The 16,983-nt window shown below is 42.7% G+C and overlaps 1 protein-coding gene across 1 annotated transcript; it reads left to right on the forward strand.

The window, feature by feature from the left end:
* The first annotated feature begins 782 nt into the window (after positions 1-782).
* On the forward strand, positions 783-10,016 carry org (oogenesis-related gene). The gene is made up of 4 exons (XM_059990784.1): positions 783-823; positions 4,378-4,444; positions 6,981-7,203; positions 9,804-10,016. The coding sequence occupies exons 2-4, from the start codon at positions 4,379-4,381 to the stop codon at positions 9,938-9,940; spliced, it is 426 nt and encodes a 141-aa protein (XP_059846767.1). The 5' UTR covers positions 783-823; position 4,378; the 3' UTR covers positions 9,941-10,016.
* The last annotated feature ends 6,967 nt before the right edge of the window (positions 10,017-16,983 follow it).

The raw sequence follows: 16,983 nt of genomic DNA on the forward strand, positions 1-16,983 counted from the left end.
TTTTCAACATCTGCAGGTTTTCTATGATTTAAAATGTTATTTTAATTCTTCCTCTTCTCTCGCTCCTTCCCTTCCTTAGGAAGACATGAGGAATGTGTAGTGGAGTAGGGCAGAGGCGCACGTGTCATGATGCTGAGAAACATTGTGTTGTGGACTCTTGAGTAGAATCTGTAGGAACAGGATCTGGTCATCGATTCTCCACTGAGTGCTGAGGTAAACTGGTAGTAGTTGGAACCAGGTATAGTTATAAGAGAATGACTGTTTTTGACACATTGATTCAGGATTGAACCAGAATTATTCTACTTCCTTTATTCCTCACCCTAACCCTCGTCACACAATGTCAGTTAATTACCACTGTCAGCAATAACACTCATGGAATGTTTTCAACTATGCAAAGATTTTAAATGATTTACTAATAAGCATCTTTCATGAAATGTCAATAGTCTAGGTGTTACTTTATTGTATAACATGTGCAGAGAAAACAGCAGGAAATATTCTCAGATTTCCCCACATTTTTGTTTGATTAGTTAATGGATATAATTTTCTAACAGCTCTTTGCTGATTTTAATAGTTATTCAATCACAATTGTATGCTTTGAAGTAAAACATTCACGTGGAACAGTAGATCTTTTCCAAAGTGATCTAGATTAGAGAGCATGTGTAAGAGGATAGGGAGCATGAGCTAAAGCTTTCCTCATTAGAGTGAAGGAGGATGTGAGATGATTTGATAGAGCTACACGTGGATAGCCAAAGACTGAAATGGCTAATACCAGGAGGTTTAAATTTAAGGTGATTGGAGGAAAGTACAGGGGAGATTTTCAGAGGTAAGTTTTATACACAGAATAATGGGTGCGTGGAACGCACTGCAAATAGTGATGGCAGAGGCAAATACATTAAGGGCATTTCAGAAACTCTTAGGTACAGGGGTGATAGAAAATAGAAGGATATGTGGGAGCGAATGGTTAGATACTGTAGGTTACAAGGTTGGTACAACATTGTGGGCTGAAGGGCCTGGGCTGTGCTGTAGTGTTCTATGTTCTATGTGGAAATTACAATTCAGCATTTGAGTTTGTTTGGCAAAAATATCAACATCTGCTCAAAAAGCTGCCAGCAATTTTCCCAATGACCATATCTTCAAGTTGTAGCTCGTGGTTTCCAGGTGTTTTGCTGAGTATGCTCTGATGACCAAGGTCACAGGAAGATCCAAGTTCCACTGAAGCCCATTGACTCATACTGGGGGAAAAATATGCAATCTGTCTGTTTTGGGTCAGGCAGTCATTCCCTCTTCATTAAAGAGGAGGCCCAACGACCAGGGACTGATGTGAGTCAGAGACACTTCCTTCCCTTTTCAAATACCTAACAAGCAAAAGTGCAGACAGTTTTATTTTATTTAGAGATAAATTGCAGAACAAGCCCTTCTAGCCCAATGGGCTGTGCCAGCCAGCAACCAACCTACTTAACCGTAGCCCAATCACAGGACAATTTATAATGACCAATTAACCTACAAACTGCTATGTCTTTGAACTGTGGGAGGAAACTGGAGCATTCAGAGGAAACCCATGCACACACAGGAAGAATGGACAAAACTTTTTTACCGAAGATGCTGGAATTGAATCCTGAAACTTCGATGCCTCAGACTGTAACAGCATTATGCTAACTGCAACAAATTAACTTCCAGCATTTATATCTGTAATTTCCAGTGTTTGTCAGCAAGTTTGGGGTTCTTGCAGACTCATTCAGGGCCAGCAATGGATTAAAAAATATGAACACCACCACTCCAACTTGCTGGCTGCTCTGTCTGGGGGTTTTCCAAACTTGGCTCTGAAGGTGGGCTCCTCGTAGAGCCGTTTCAGGGTGAAAGTTTGACCTTTTGCCTATTCACACTGATCACATTTTCCTGCATGTCTTGTCTTTTTAAGTATCAAAATGCTTCTAAAACACCATGATTTTATCTTATTCAAATACTTCCTCTGGTAGTACATTCCAGATGATCAGAATCAGGTTTAATAGCGTTGTGGTCAGCACAATGTTTTACAGTTCCAAGTTCAATTCCTGCCACTGCCTGTGAGGAATTTGCATGTTCTCCCCATGACTGTGAGGGTTTTCTCCGGGTGGTCTAGTTTCCTCCCACAGTTCAAAAAATGTTCCATTAGGTAGGTTAATTGGTCATTATAATTTGTCCCATGTTTAAGCTAGGGCAGGAGTTTCCAACCTGGGGTCTATGGACCCATTGGTTAATGGTAGGGGCCCAGAAGTCCATAAAGCATAGGCACAGAATTAGGCCATTCAGTCCATCGAATCTGTTCTGCCATTCCATCATGGCTGATCCCGGATCCCACTCAACCCCATACACATGTCTTCTTACCATATCCTTTGATGCCCTGACTGATCAGGAAACTATCAACTTCCATTTTAAATACACCTACAGACTTGACCTCCACCACAGTCTATGGCAGAGCATTCCACAGATTCACGACTCTCTGGCTAAAAATTTTTGTCCTTACCTCTGTTCTAATAGGTTGCCCCTCAATTTTGAGTCTGTGCCCTCTATTCTGGATATCCCCACTATAGGAAACATCCTCTCCACATCCACCCTATCTAGTCCTTTCGACACTCAGTAGGTTTCAATGAGACTGCCCCACACTCTTCTCAATTCCAGTCATCAGAAGTGCCCAGGGTTAGCGTTATATCTGCGATGCTGGGCAACGCATCTCGGAGGACAGGAAGGGCCAATTCTGCACTGTATCTCAATAAATAAAGGGAAAAATCATTAGCATATGTCCTGAAATTTGTTGTTTTGTGGCAGTAGTACATTTTAGCACAGAATAATAAAAAATATTAAATATATATAATTAAATAAGTAGTGCAGAAAGAGAGCAAAAAAGAAAAAATATTGAGGCAGTGTTTATGGGTTAATTGTCTGTTCAGAAACCATATGGTGGAGGGGAAGAAGCTGTTCTTGAAATGTTGAGTGTGTGTCTTCAGAGTTCCTGTACCTCCTCCTTGGTTGTCCCAGAGAGAAGAGGGCATGTCCTGGGTGATGGTAGTCATGGGTGATGCCCTTTTTGAGCACTCACGTTTTGAAGATGTCCGAGGGGCTGGGGAGGCTAGAGCCCATGATCTGTCCAGCTGAATTTACATCTTTCTGCAGCTTTTTCCAATCGTGTGCCGTGCCCGTTCCCCCCCCCCCCCACCCAAGTCCAGACGTGATGCAGCCAGTGAGAATGCTCTCCACAGTACATCTGTAGAGATTTGTGAGTGTCTTTGGTGACATACCAAGTCTCCTCAGACTCCTAATGAAATATAGCCGCTGTCGTGCCTTCTTTGTAACTGCCTCAATATGTTGTACCCAGGACAGAGACATCAGAGATGTTGACACGCAGGAACTGGAAACTGCTCTCTACTATGTAAACCCTTCTATGAAAAATAAATTTCTCCAGAGGAGCTGTTGGAATCAGATACAAACACCATGCTTAAGAGGCAACCTATCTTTTAGAATTGATTTTAAAATTCCCTTACTTGTTTTTAAAGCTCTTAACGATCTGGGTCCTGAGTACATCACAGAATCATTTTCATTTTAGAATCCTGTTTGGCCTCTCAGATCTTCTGCAGTCCTCTTAAATTTAAACAAAAGATGATTGGCAGGTCAGTTTTTTTCTGAACTACACCCCTAAACTATAGAATTCCAAACATGTCAAACAGCAGCTCAAAACCTATTTATTGAACCTCACTTCTAACATCTTTTTGTCTTTTATTTTCATGTTTATTTTTATTTTATCTTCATATTTGTACTTTTATCCCATTGTAAAGCACTTCAATAATAACTTTACTTACATAAGGACTAAGTCCTAATGCGGGCAAAAAGAATGAGCAAATGGACAAAGGCGTCAGCATTGATGTGATGGGCCGAATGGGGCCGTTGCTGTGCTCCAACTCCATTGCTCTTCCCTGTTCAGCACTCCCTCAGTCCACTAACTTCAATGTGCACATCTCCACCACCTTTCCTGTCACAGACGAAACGAATCCTATCCAACTTGAGGGAAGATTAAGAGGAGGAGAGGAAAGTTCGTTCTCTCAGCTTGGAAAGACTCCGATCATTGTGCCGGTCGGTGGAAATGGAGACTGGGGGTGGGGGGATTTTTAAAGGAATTTTATAGGTAATGCGTTGTCTCTTTAACTCTATCTGGCCCTGCCGTGGGCGCACGTGTATCTCGCTGTGCGGCTGATAAATTCCCGTCCCGCAGGAGCTCCATATTGGCGAAATGACTGTACGGGGGAATGGCCGGCCTGGCGAGGGCGAGGTAGGGTAGAGTTGATGAGCCGACATCGTCCAAATCACCTTCTTCCCCGCTGATCTCTGCTGTTTGTGTTTAGGTAGAATGTGTTGGGGATTCCCCGCCGCCCACTCTGTGGAGCCGGTTGTCCGGAGTGTTCGCGCCGCTGAGGTACCTGGTATGGCAATTTCGGAGTCTCCTCCACACTCAACCACCACGTGCTCTCACTTTCCACAGCCAGTTCACTTTTCTCAGCAGAACGCTGTCTCATAGTTTAGAAGTGCATATGAGCCAACATTTCTTATGTAGTGCAGTTGTATTAAACATTAGTTCTGCACGTCTTGAGCTCCTCCTGCAAAAACCGCTCAGTGTCTGATGTCTGCTGTTGGGGTGTTAGCTTCACCCCGCCACCCAGGACATGCTCCCTTCTCACTGCTGCCATCAGGGAGGTACAGGAGCTCTAGGACTCGCACCACCAGGTTCAGGAGCAATTATTACCCCTCAACCATCAGGTCCCTAAACCAAAGGGGAGAAGTTTGCTCAACTTCACCCACATACACTGAACTGTTCTCACAACCTGTGGACTCACTTTCAATGGCTCTTCATCTCATGCTCTGTTTATTTGTGATTATAATTATTTTTCTTGTTTTTTTATTGCCTATTTCTCTGATTTTTTTTTCTGTGAATATCTACAAGAAAATCTTGGGAGTCATGGTGAAATATGTACTTTAATAATTTTCTTTGAACCCTGAAACTAGAGGATCTGTTTAAATGTTGGAACAAGGGAATTGGACTAAAGTTACTAAATGGAAAAGAGTATCTGACAGAAAATCCAAATGCTTGGGTGGGAGAAAGGTTAAAACTCAAGTAGTTCTGCAGATGCTGGAAATCCAGAGCAACACAAAATGCTGGAGGAACTCGGCAGGTCAGGCAGCATCTATGGAGAGGTGTAAACAGTCAATGTTTTGGGCCGAGACCCTTCATTAGGACTGGAAGAGGGGGCAGAAGCCAGAATGTCACAAACTCTCAGTGGGTCAGACGGTGTCTCTGGGGAGATGAACTCGAGTCTACTCTTCACCTTGAAGATAAGAACTGTTGACTTTTCACTGACACTGTCTGACCTATAATAGGTGGGTGAGGGAGAAGTGGTAAAGAACAGAACAATCCAGCACTGTATAGGCCCTTCGGCCCACAGTGTTGTTCTGACCCTTAACCTACTCCTAGGTTAATCTAACCTTTCCCTCGCACATAACCCTTCGTTTCTTTTACCCATGAAACTCATAAATGCTCCTAAGGTATTTGCCTCTACCAGCACCCCTGGTAACACATTCCATCTACTTCTGTTCTTCAAGTTTAAAAAAAAACTGCCTCAAGCATTCACTCCTCACCTCCTCCTTCACCCCCAGCTAAACCTTCCTCCAATCACCAATAAAAGTATGGGTTATGGGGAAAGGGATTGCTTGGAATCAAGATGATAATTTCTTTTTCTGATACCTGAAGAATAGACCATAAGATAGGCCATTTGGCCCATTGAGTTTGCTGTGCTATTTCATCACAACTGATCCAATTTTCCTTTGGCCTCAATCTTCTGCCTTTTCCCCATAACCTTCAACACCTTCCTAATCAAGAATCTGTCAACCTCTCCCTTAAATATACCTAGTGATGTGGCCCCCACAGCTGCCTGTGGCAACAAATTCCATAAATTCACCACTCTAGCTAAATAAATTCCTCCTCATCTCTGTTCCAAATGGATGGTCCTCTATTCTGAGGCTGACTGGAGTGGACAAAAAATGTGAAGCGAGTGTACTGTGTGTAGCGGACAGGACAGGTTGACTTGTTAAACAGGAAATATGAAATGAGTTGCCCTATGACTGGTGCTGGTGCATTATCAATTGCAATACCTGTCCTTTGCCAACCACACTTTACAAAATAAAACCCCTCAGTCATTGCTGTCCTAGGAAATGGTGCTAGCTGTCCAGCATTTCTCATTTCCACCTCTAAGCTATTGGTGAAATTTACTGCTAGGAGCTTGAAGTCCTCAACCTCATACCATTGGTGTAGACAGAAACATGTGCACTGCCATCCAAAACCCTGGTTTCTGAAGCCAATGACCAACTTTTGTTTTACTGACATTGAATGAAAAGTGGTTGTCATGACACCATGTCACTTGCACTCTCTATCTCCTTAAACTCCAGCTCATCGTTTGAGATGTGACCTACTTTGATGTCATCTGCAAACTTGTAGATTATATTGGAGCAGAATTTAGCCATTTAATCAGGGAATGGAGTGGGGGGGGGGGGGTTTGATGGTGTAACTCTAGAGCAAAGCCAGTGTTTAACACAACTGTGGTGATGGTGTCACTGCACATCTTTCCTGACTGGTCTGTGGGTTAGGAAATTGAGGGTCCAGTTGAAAGGCAGGCATTTCCAGGGTCCAGAGCTCTGATGTTTTCTTGGAATTGTAATACTGAAGGTAGAGCTGTAGTCAATAAACAAATCTGATACAGGTGTCTATACTGTCCAGGTTGGTCCAGAGATGAGTGCAGGACCGGGGAGGTGGTATCTGCCATAGTCCTGTTTCAGCAGTAGACAAATTGCAGTGGGTCAAGGTCACCTCCACAAGCTGAGGAGCAGGATCAGAGTCTATTATGTTTTTGAATAACTTGGATATAACTGAGGTTCCTACTTGTGTAAAACTTGTTTTCTAGTGTGGAGTGATTCGGAGGTTGTTGAGGGGGACCATCTCCACTCCAGCTGTGGAAGAAGTGAGGACCGATGACTCGTTTCTGTTCCCGGAAAGACGCTGGTGCACAGTCAGGAAACGCCTAAGCCTATTGGCTCGGTTGCTTTTTGCGGTTGTTCCCAGCAGAATACAAGGGAGACTTGGCTTTCCTGTGGCAAGAGACCTGGGCCAAGGTGACATTTCAGATGGTGAGTGCATCTATTTATCTCAGATTTGGAGGGCTTGGGGCACGGAATTATAGCACAAAGCAGGCCCTTTGACCAATGTTGTGCCAACAGTTTAACCTACAAAGTTGAATCTCGCCCCTCTTTCCTCTCATAGCCCTCCAGTTTTATTACCATCCATGTGCTCACCTAAGAGCTCAGGTGCCCATAATGTATCTTCCTCTGCCAGACACCCTGGTAGGGTGTCCCATGCACCCATCAGTGTAAAGAATACATCTCCTGGCATCTATACACATTACAACATATTGTATATATACTTTCCCTAAACTATTCTAATCAAACATTGATCTGCAGTTGGACTGTTGTGATTTTGTATTATAATATTTGCCTTTGAGGAGATGGAGTAATTTTTCTCTTTCCAGGTTAGCTAGAATTTTGAAAAGATTTATTTATTTAGAGATACAGATTGGGCCAGGTCCTTCTGGTCCAATGAACTGTACTGCCTAGCAACCCACAAATTTAACCCTTGCCTAATCATGGGACAGTTTACAATGAGCTACTAACCTTCTGATCGTCTGTCATTGGACTGTGGGAGGAAACAGAAGGACCCAAAGGAAACCAACGCGGTCTCAGGGAGAATGCACGAACTCCTTGTAGAATTGAACTGAGTACTAGAACATCCTAGCAGTAATAGCACCTCGCTAACTGCTACACTGTTGATTTAGTATAGATGTAGATCATTAATAACTTTTAAAATTCAGCTTGAGACCGTTTGTTCAGTAGTGTGAAATTACAGGTGCATTAATGAAGTAATTACAAAAAATGTGATAATGCTAGAAATATGAAACACTTATATAAAATATTCCCAGAATTTTATTTGTACTTGTGTCAGTTGTAGCTGTGGCAGGGAGGGCCTTAAATGGAGGGCTCTGTGGAAGGGAAAGGTTAAATCTTCGAGTAAGTTAGAAGATAGGCACAATATTGAGGGCTGATAGGTGTAGACTGTGCTCTAGTACTCTAGAAAACAATAAGTGAAACAAACCCTTTCACATTTAAATAGACTTCTAGAGAATTAGAAATATAACATCTTAAATATGGATTGGTCCTTCAAGATGATGAGGAATATCATGACACTCTATGCTGATTCGTATAATGTGGGCGATCATGGTCTTACCATGACTATAATTGGCCTTGGCAAATATTTCTACAGAAGTGGTTTGCCATTGCCTTCTGAGCAGTGTTTTTACCAGATGGGTGACTACTGCCATTATCAATACTCTTCAGAGACTGTCTGCCTGGCCTCAGTGGTCGCATCACAAGGACTTGTGAAAAGCATCAGCTGTTCATGTGGCCATCCACTGCCTGCGCCCATGGCTTCATGTGATTGTGACTGGGCGGGGGCACTAAGCAGGTGCTATACCTTGCCCAAGGGTGACTGCAGACTGGTGGAGGGAAGGAGCACCTCACACCACCTTTTGAGATGCCTCTACCCCACCACCCAGTGATGCCTTTTTCATTTTTCCACGTTTTGTGGTACAAATAACTTTAATGTAGGAACCAGATTTTCACAGAAGAAAAGGGTGCTTTAGAATTGTAGAATGAATGTTTTTTTGGATTTGGCAGTATCCAAAGCCTTTTTCTTATGGGCAGGTGATTTTTTTTTTGGAAATATCATAATGGATCCGGGGGGGGGGGGGGGGGGGAAGTGATGTGAGCCACTGTCTGATTCTTTGTAAAGTCAACTTCAATGAAATTGGTGAACTTGGTTGAGTCCTTAAAGACATCTTGCTACTTGGTGAGAAGACTTAACAGTTGACCTAATTTATTAAATTAGTATTTAATAGTTGGCAGGAAAACGTAACGTCTGTGTCATTTTCCTCATCTACATTACATAGGAGGAAGACTTGGGTTCACCAGTTTCAGAAACAGCTATCAGGCTGTTGAACCAGAGGGTATACCTTCAACTTGCCCATCATTAAACTGTTCCCACAGCCTATGGACTTATCATCTCATGTTCTCTATTTCTTAATACACTATTATTATTTTGCTTGTTTTTATTATATTTGCACATCTTGTCTACTTTGCACATTTGTGTTTTTCTTGTGTGCGGCTTTTTCATTAATTTTATTATTTCTTTGTATTTACTGTGAAAACCCACAAGAAAATGAATCCCAGGGTTATACGTGATGATATTTTAGTTTAATAAATTTGCTTTGCGCTTTGGGTATATTAAGCTATTGCATTTCAAGTAAGTATTGAAAGTCTGTGAATGCATATTAATTTAACAGTGACACTTTTACTACGTGAGAAGATTAAATTCTAGCTGATGCCTCTCAGCAGCTCCCATGTTGTGCAATTTACTGCAGTGATCTTTGTTTCCATATCCAGCTGAAATTGGAAAAGGTCGCTTTCCTTGGCTGACAAGTGCTGATTGGGTTTTCTCCCTTGAGGGAATGGGGGCTAGGTTGGACATTCTCTAGAGCACAATTCTCATTGTACAATTATTTTCACTTAAGCCTGAATCCTTAAGTGCCCTCTATTAAAAAGGGTGTGCTTGTATGAATATTAATACAGTAATTGTAAACTGTATAGCTCATATTTCCTAATTTCATAATTGGTTTCAGAAATCAGAAGATCACCAAATAAACCACATGGCAAGGGGAGCAAAAGAAAGCAAGATGACTTGGCTGAAGAAGAACTTTGCTGGATGGAGTCTCTCTCAGATGCTGAGGTAGTTGCCGAACCTGCTTGCGAGGTATGAATAAGGGGAAACTTTTTCCACAGAGGGTCACGAGTATGGAACGAGCTGCCAGCACAAGTGGTGCATGCGAGCTCAATTTCAATGCTTTTAGAGAAGTTTGGATAGGCACATGGGTGATAGGGCTATGGTCTGGGTGTATGTCAATGGGCATAAGCAGTTTAAATGGTTTGGCACAGACTAGATGGGCCAAAAGGCCTGTTTCCATGCTGTACTTCTGTGATCCTCAACTGTTATCAGACATGGGTTAAGTATCACTGGCATGTCATAATTGTTTTGTGGCAGCAGTGCATTAACTATAAACATCATAAACTATAAATTACAATAAGAAATGTGCTATTGTGAATTGAGAAATGCAACGAGGTATGTTCTTTGGCCATTTGGAAATTTGATGGCAGTGTCTGGGGTCTGCCAGTTTTGATGATTGACCTATCGCCACAATAGGTCAATGGCAGACACAATCTCAGTGGCTCTCCACACAGCTTTAGACCACCTGGACAACACAAACACCTGTGTCAGGATGCTGTTCATTGACTACAGCATTTAATACCATCATTCCCATGATCCTGATTGAGAAGTTGCAGAACCTGGGCCTCTGTACCTCCCTCTGCAATTGGATCCTCGACTTCCTAACCGGAAGACCACCGGCTGTGGATTGATGATGACGTATCCTCCTCACTGACGATCAACACTGGTGCACCTCTGGTGTGTGCTTAGTCCACTGCTCTGCTCTCTATATATACACAACTGTGTGGCTAGGCGTAGCTCAAATACCGTCTATAAATTTGCTGATGATACAACCATTAGTAGAATCTCAGGTGGTGACAAGAGGGTGTACAGGAGTGAGATATGCCAACTAGTGGAATGGTGCCACAGCAACAACCTGGCACTCAACATCAGTAAGATGAAAGAGCTGATTGTGAACTTCAGGGAGGGTAAGACAAAGGAACACATACCAATCCTCATAGAGGGATCAGAAGTGGAGACAGTGAGCAGCTTCAATATCCTGGGCACTAAGATCTCCGAGGATCTAACCTGGTCCCAACATATTGATGCAGTTATAAAGAAGACAAGACAGCAGCTATACTTGGGAGTTTGAAGAGATTTAGCATGTCAACAAATACACTCAAACCTCTAAGTTGTACCATGGAGAGCATTCTGACAGGCTGCACCACTGTCTGGTATGGAGGGGCTACTGCACAGGACTGAAAGAAGATGCAGAAGGTTGTAAATCTAGTCAGCTCCACCTTGAGCCTACAAAGTACCCAGGACATCTTCAGGGAGCGGTGTCTCAGAAACCCGGTGTCCATTATTAAGGACCTCCAGCACCCAGGGCATGCCCTTTTCTCACTGTTACCATCAGGTAGGAGGTACAGAAACCTGAAGGCACACACTCAGCGATTCAGGAACAGCTTCTTCCCCTCTGCCATCCGATTCCTAAATGGACATTGAATCCTTAATATTAATATTTGTTTTTTTGCATGTTTTTAATCTATTCAATATACATATACATTTTACATGTTTTTTTTACATATTTTAAAATCATTTTTAATTCATATGATTTACTTATTATTTTTATTTTTTCTCTGCTAGATTATGTATTGCATTGGACTGTTGCTAAGTTAACAAATTTCATGTCACATGCTGGTGATAAACCTGATTTTGATTTTTACAGTGATGTTGTTTACTGAAGTACCTGTGGATGTGACTGAGTTTCAGCTGTAATTGACCTCAATGGGAATATTTGCTGATTCCCAATGGACCAGCACGCAATGAGTTGGCACTCATTGACATGATATTTGAAGCTCTTTATGGTCAGTGCAATAAGAATCGGTGCTAAATGCACAGACAGGCACTGCAGCCCATCTCCATGCTGAACTGTTCCTCTGCCTGGTCCCATTGACTTGCATCATTTTCCTCCTATCCATTTATCTATCCAAACTTCTCAATGTTGCATTTAAGTCCAAAACTGCCACTTCCACTGGCAGCTTGTTCCACTCTCAACATCCACTGAGCGAAGAAATCCTCCTTGGACATTTCACCCTTAACTGATCTCTGGTTCTCTCACCCAACCTCGGTAGACAAAAACAGCTTGCATTTACCCTCCCTATACTGAGGGGTATACCTCAAACAATTCTCCCCTCATTCTTGTGTGCCAATTCCATAGAGCACCAAACTCTGTTTTATTTCTCCTGGCAATTATTTAATTTCTTGATGGTTCTCGCTATTGAGATGTCAAGTGAGATGCAGTGCGATGTGCAATAGAAGCAAAAAGCTGAAGTTAAAAGATGCTGGGATTCTGTAATTCACTCGGCTCTCCAAGCATTTTTAGTTCAGCTTGCACTTTTGCATTTTTAATCCCTCCTGTTTCCTCCATTCTCCCCTCAAGCTCCACCCTATAGTGCAGCAGCTAGAATAATGCTATGACGGCGCCAGTGACCCAGGTTCAGTTCCCACAGTTGTCTGTAAGTCCTCCCCATGACCCCATGGGTTTCTTCTGGGTGCTCCAGTCTCCTATTTTCCAAAGGTGTATCAGTTAGCCAGCTGATTGATTTAACCTAGCCTAATTGCAGCACCAATGGTTTGCTGGGCAGTGTGGCGTCATTGGGCTGTAAGGCCCTGTGCTGTCTCTCTAACTTCTACATAAGTGATTGGGTGGTCTGGACTCATTAGGTTGGTAGGGCCTGTTACTGGGCTGTATCTCCGAGAAATCTTTCCCAATAGACAAAATCTCCAGAATTCAAAGGTTAGAAATGGAAGCTGCTGTTTAGGTAAATAAACATTGTAACCCAGCTTAATACTACCAGATCTGTGCTGTTAAGAAGATAAAGATTGGCCTTATCACAGGTACATTAAATTATACAGTGAAATGTCCAATTCGCATCAATGACCACCACAGTTCAAGGATTTGCTGGGGGCAGCCCACAAGTGTCATCACACTTCCAGTGGCATTATAGCAAGCCCAAAATTTACTAACACTCATCTGCATGTCTTTGGAATGTGGGAGAAGGCCAGTGGGACAACTGTTGGTCATGTGTCAACATAGTTTGTGAAGTACCATGGTGCCTGAACTCGATGGTTTTATTCCCCACAGTCATGGGGGAGAATGTACAAACTCTGTGGTGTCAGGAACAGAATCCTGAATTTCAATCACTAAAGCATTTATGCTACTGTACTGTCCAATGAGACAGGAGATCAGGTACCATAACCAGAGTCAACAAATTCAGTAGGTCAGGCAGATGTGTGGAAAATGCTAACGAAGTATAACATTTTAAACTGAGCTGTGCTGCCCATGACTCTGGGATCTAACTTTTTCTATCTACATTTCTTGCTCAATCCAATCAATTTTTACCTACTAATTGGCCCTCTGTGCCTTTCGTAGCATTGAATGAAATATTCTCAGGGACATGTACTGTTTTGGAATCTGCATTTCTGCAAAGTAATAAAACTAGTGAAAAGGAGAATTTTGTTTTGCCCAGTTGTGAAGGCAATGTCACTGTTACTGCATGTTTCTGTTTCTGGAACAGAAATCTGTCACAAATCCACAAGGAAATGTTTTTACTTATTGACTGCAAAATTTCTCCCAAGATCTTCATAATAAATTTACTTTAAGTGAAAGGGTTCACTTGGGCATAGCGGGAGTTAAATACAGATGTTGCAGCACAGGTTTTAATGGGTTGGGCACCTAACCCATCCCCTGCACATCTTGGATGCTGGTGTTTGTGGTTGCTGCCTTAAGGAGAAGGGGAGAAACCAAAATCTGACGTCCCAGAAGATTGCCACTTCCTGCCATAGGATTGAGATCAAATTGTTTATAAAACATTAAATGCCAAAACTTATTTCACAAAGTTCCAATGTGTTTCCTTTGAGAAATGTACTTTTGCTTTCATAAACTGTTTCCTTTGTTTGCAGGAACTGAAGTGATTGTTGCCAGGAATGAAGTTCATACATTGAAGCAATTGGACTTTTTGTGCAATTCAGTTCAGTATCAGCCTTTAATAAAATTCATTCCATTACTGAGTCATCTGGTGTCTAGTTGGAAGCTCAGAGATGTGCATATTTGAACTTGTCTGCCCTACCTGCCTGTTCTGATCTCATCTGAGGTGCTGTTTGACCCTCATCTGGAGTTCTAATTTAGAGAAACCGGTCGTTCTGGTCCAACAAACTGCACCGCCCAGCACCCTGCCTCGAACCCTAGCCTAATCCCAAAACAATTTACTATTCATCTACTGCCTGGTATGTCTTTGAACCTGAGGAACTGGGTGTGTTCATGGGGTGGAACATGTAAACTCCTTGCAGATGGCATTGAAATTGAACTCCATTCAGGGTCAGCAGCTTGGATAAACAGCAAGGTGACCATAACTCCACTCTGCTCTGTGTGGAGCCTCAGTGTCTTGTCTAACTGCAACTGGATGACTGTCAGGAGGGGAAATGCACAGCCGGTGCAGAGTACACCATGTTCAGACCCCTCAATGTGCAACATTCAATGTTTTTGGGGTACAACCTACCAGTGAGCAGGTCTCTGGCAATGAGCCTGGTGCTGTGGCTCAGGAGAGCAGAGGTGAATGAGACTGCAGTATTGATCAGAGATTCCTTGGAACAGTGAGTTTCTGTGGATGCAGAATGGTATGTTGACTCCCTGCTGTCAGATTGCAGAAGTCTCAGATCACATCCATGGAACTCTCAAGGGTGAGCAGCCAAAAGTCTTGGTACAAATTGGCACCATAACATTGGTAGACAAGGTGAGGAGATACTGAAGGGAGACTTTAGGAAGCTAGGTAGAAAGCTAAGAATCAGGACCTCCAGGGTGATAATCTCCAGATTGTTGCCTGTACCACATGTCAGTGAGGGTAAGAATAGGATGATTTGGCAGGTGAATACATAGCTGAAGAATAGGGGTAGGGGTTCCTTCTGGGTTAAGGTATGACCTATCCAAAGACAGGTTCCACCAGAACCCAAGGGGGCCCAATATCCTTGCAGGCAGGTTGGCTAGAATTGCTTGGGTGGGTTTAAACTAATTTGGCAGGCAGATGGGAACTGGAGTGATAGTGCTGAAGATGAGGTAGTTGGTTTAAAAACAAAGGCAATATGAAGTGAGACTCCTAGCCGAGGCTGATGATGGGGCAAAATTAGCCAACAAGATGAGTTGCAATGTAAGTTGTGAACAAAATTGAAAAGGAATGCAGGGCTGGAGATGTATTTGAATGCGCACAGTATACAGAATAAGCCGGTTCGTGGCTTCAGCACTGCAGGGCGAGTTGGAATCCAGCCGGCTCCCTTGCACGCTCTTCATCTGTGCCTGGGTGTCGAGCCAGCAACTCAACCTAATTTAAAAAAAAACCCAGAGGGGGATGGGCTCCACCAGGTTTCAGCTGCCTATGACACACTGTACGATGAGCAATCACCAAAAAGCTTGTCATGACGACACCCTGACGATTTCACCAGGAGTTAAGGGTGCACACACACAGTATACAGAATAAGGCAGATGAAATTGTAGCACAGTATGATGTTGTAGGTATCACTGAATTATGGCTGAAAGAAGATTTTCCACACGTGTGGAAAAGACTGGCAGGAAAGCAGAGGGAAATATTGCTGTGTTTTTTTTAAAAGAGGTGACATAGGATTGGAAGGTTTGAACTGTCGTGGTAGAACTAAGGAACTGCAAAGGTATAAAGACCCTGAGAGTTGTATTCAGACCCCCAAACAGTAATGACAATGTTACAATGGGAGATAGAAAACATATGTCAAAAGGGCAATGTTACAATAGTCAGGAGATGGTTCAGTGTGCGGATTGGGGAAAATCAGATTGGTCCTGGATTTCAGGAGGGGAATTTGCAGAATGCCTGGAGCAGCCCATCTCTTCTGGATTGGGTTTTGTGCAATGGACCAGAATTGATTAGAGCTGAAGGTAAAAGAACCTTTATGGGAAGTGATCATTGTATGATTGAATTCACCTCAATTTAAGAAACTAACATTAGATATCAGTATTAAAGTGGAGTGAAGGAGATTACAGACATGAGAGAGGAGTTGGCCAGAATTGATTGGAAAAGAACACTGGCAGGGATGACAGCAGAGCAGCAATGACTGGAATTTCTGGAAGCAATTTGGAAGGTACAGTATATATACTGTATACAGTATGTATATTATATACACACACCCCCCCCAAAGGGGAAGTGTTCTAAAGGAAGGGTGACACAACCATGCATAACGAGAGAAGTCAAGGCCAAAGGGAAGGTGTAAACTTGTTAGAAGTTAGAAGGTTGGGAAGCTTTTAAATACCAACAGAAGGCAGCTAACGTCATTAGGGTAATATGGAATATGAAAGTAAGCTGGTCAATAATAAAGATACCATAGGTTTTTTCAGATACATAAAGTGTAAGAGGCAAGAGTGGATATTGGACTGATGGAAAACAATGCTAGAGTGATAGTAACAATGGACAAACTGAATATGTATTTTGCATCAGGCTTTACTGTGATAAGTTAGCAGTATGGTGGAAGTTCCAGGTGTCCAAGGTCATGAAGTATGTGAAGATGCCATTACGAGGGAGAGGGTTCTTGGGAAACTGAAAGGTCGGAAGGTAGATAACACACAAATTTCTGGAGGAACTCAGCAGGCCAAGTAGCATCTACGGAAAAGAATAAACTGTCAACGTTGTGGGCAGAAATGTCAACTGTACACATTTCCATCGATGCTGCCTGGTCTGCTGAGTCCCTCCAGCATTTTGTGTTGTTTGGATTTCCAGCATCTGTAGATTTTCTTGTGTCTGAAGGTAGAGAAGTCACCTTGACCATATGGAGTACACCCCAGAGTTCTGAAAGGTAATTGAAGAGATTGTGGAGGTGTAAGTAATGATCTTTAAAGAATCAATAGATTCTGGAAAATTGCAAATGTCATTCCACCATTCAAGAAAGCAGAGAGGCAGAAGAAAGGAAAATGTAGACCAGTTATTCTGACCTCAGTGGTTGGGAAGATTTTGGAGTCGAATGTTAAGGATGTGGTTTTGGCGTACTTGGAGGTATGTGATAAAATAGACCCTAGTCAGCAT

Source organism: Hypanus sabinus, chromosome 16, assembly GCF_030144855.1.
Source record: "Hypanus sabinus isolate sHypSab1 chromosome 16, sHypSab1.hap1, whole genome shotgun sequence".
Lineage (NCBI taxonomy): Eukaryota > Metazoa > Chordata > Chondrichthyes > Myliobatiformes > Dasyatidae > Hypanus > Hypanus sabinus.

Excerpts from the sequence above, each read along its gene's own strand:
- org (XM_059990784.1), top strand. The coding sequence starts at position 4,379 with ATGTGTTGGGGATTCCCCGCCGCCCACTCTGTGGAGCCGGTTGTCCGG. Across the intron at positions 4,445-6,980 it reads GGAGTGTTCGCGCCGCTGAG|TGTGGAGTGATTCGGAGGTT; the intron begins GTACCTGGTATG and ends CTTGTTTTCTAG. Across the intron at positions 7,204-9,803 it reads CCAAGGTGACATTTCAGATG|AAATCAGAAGATCACCAAAT; the intron begins GTGAGTGCATCT and ends AATTGGTTTCAG.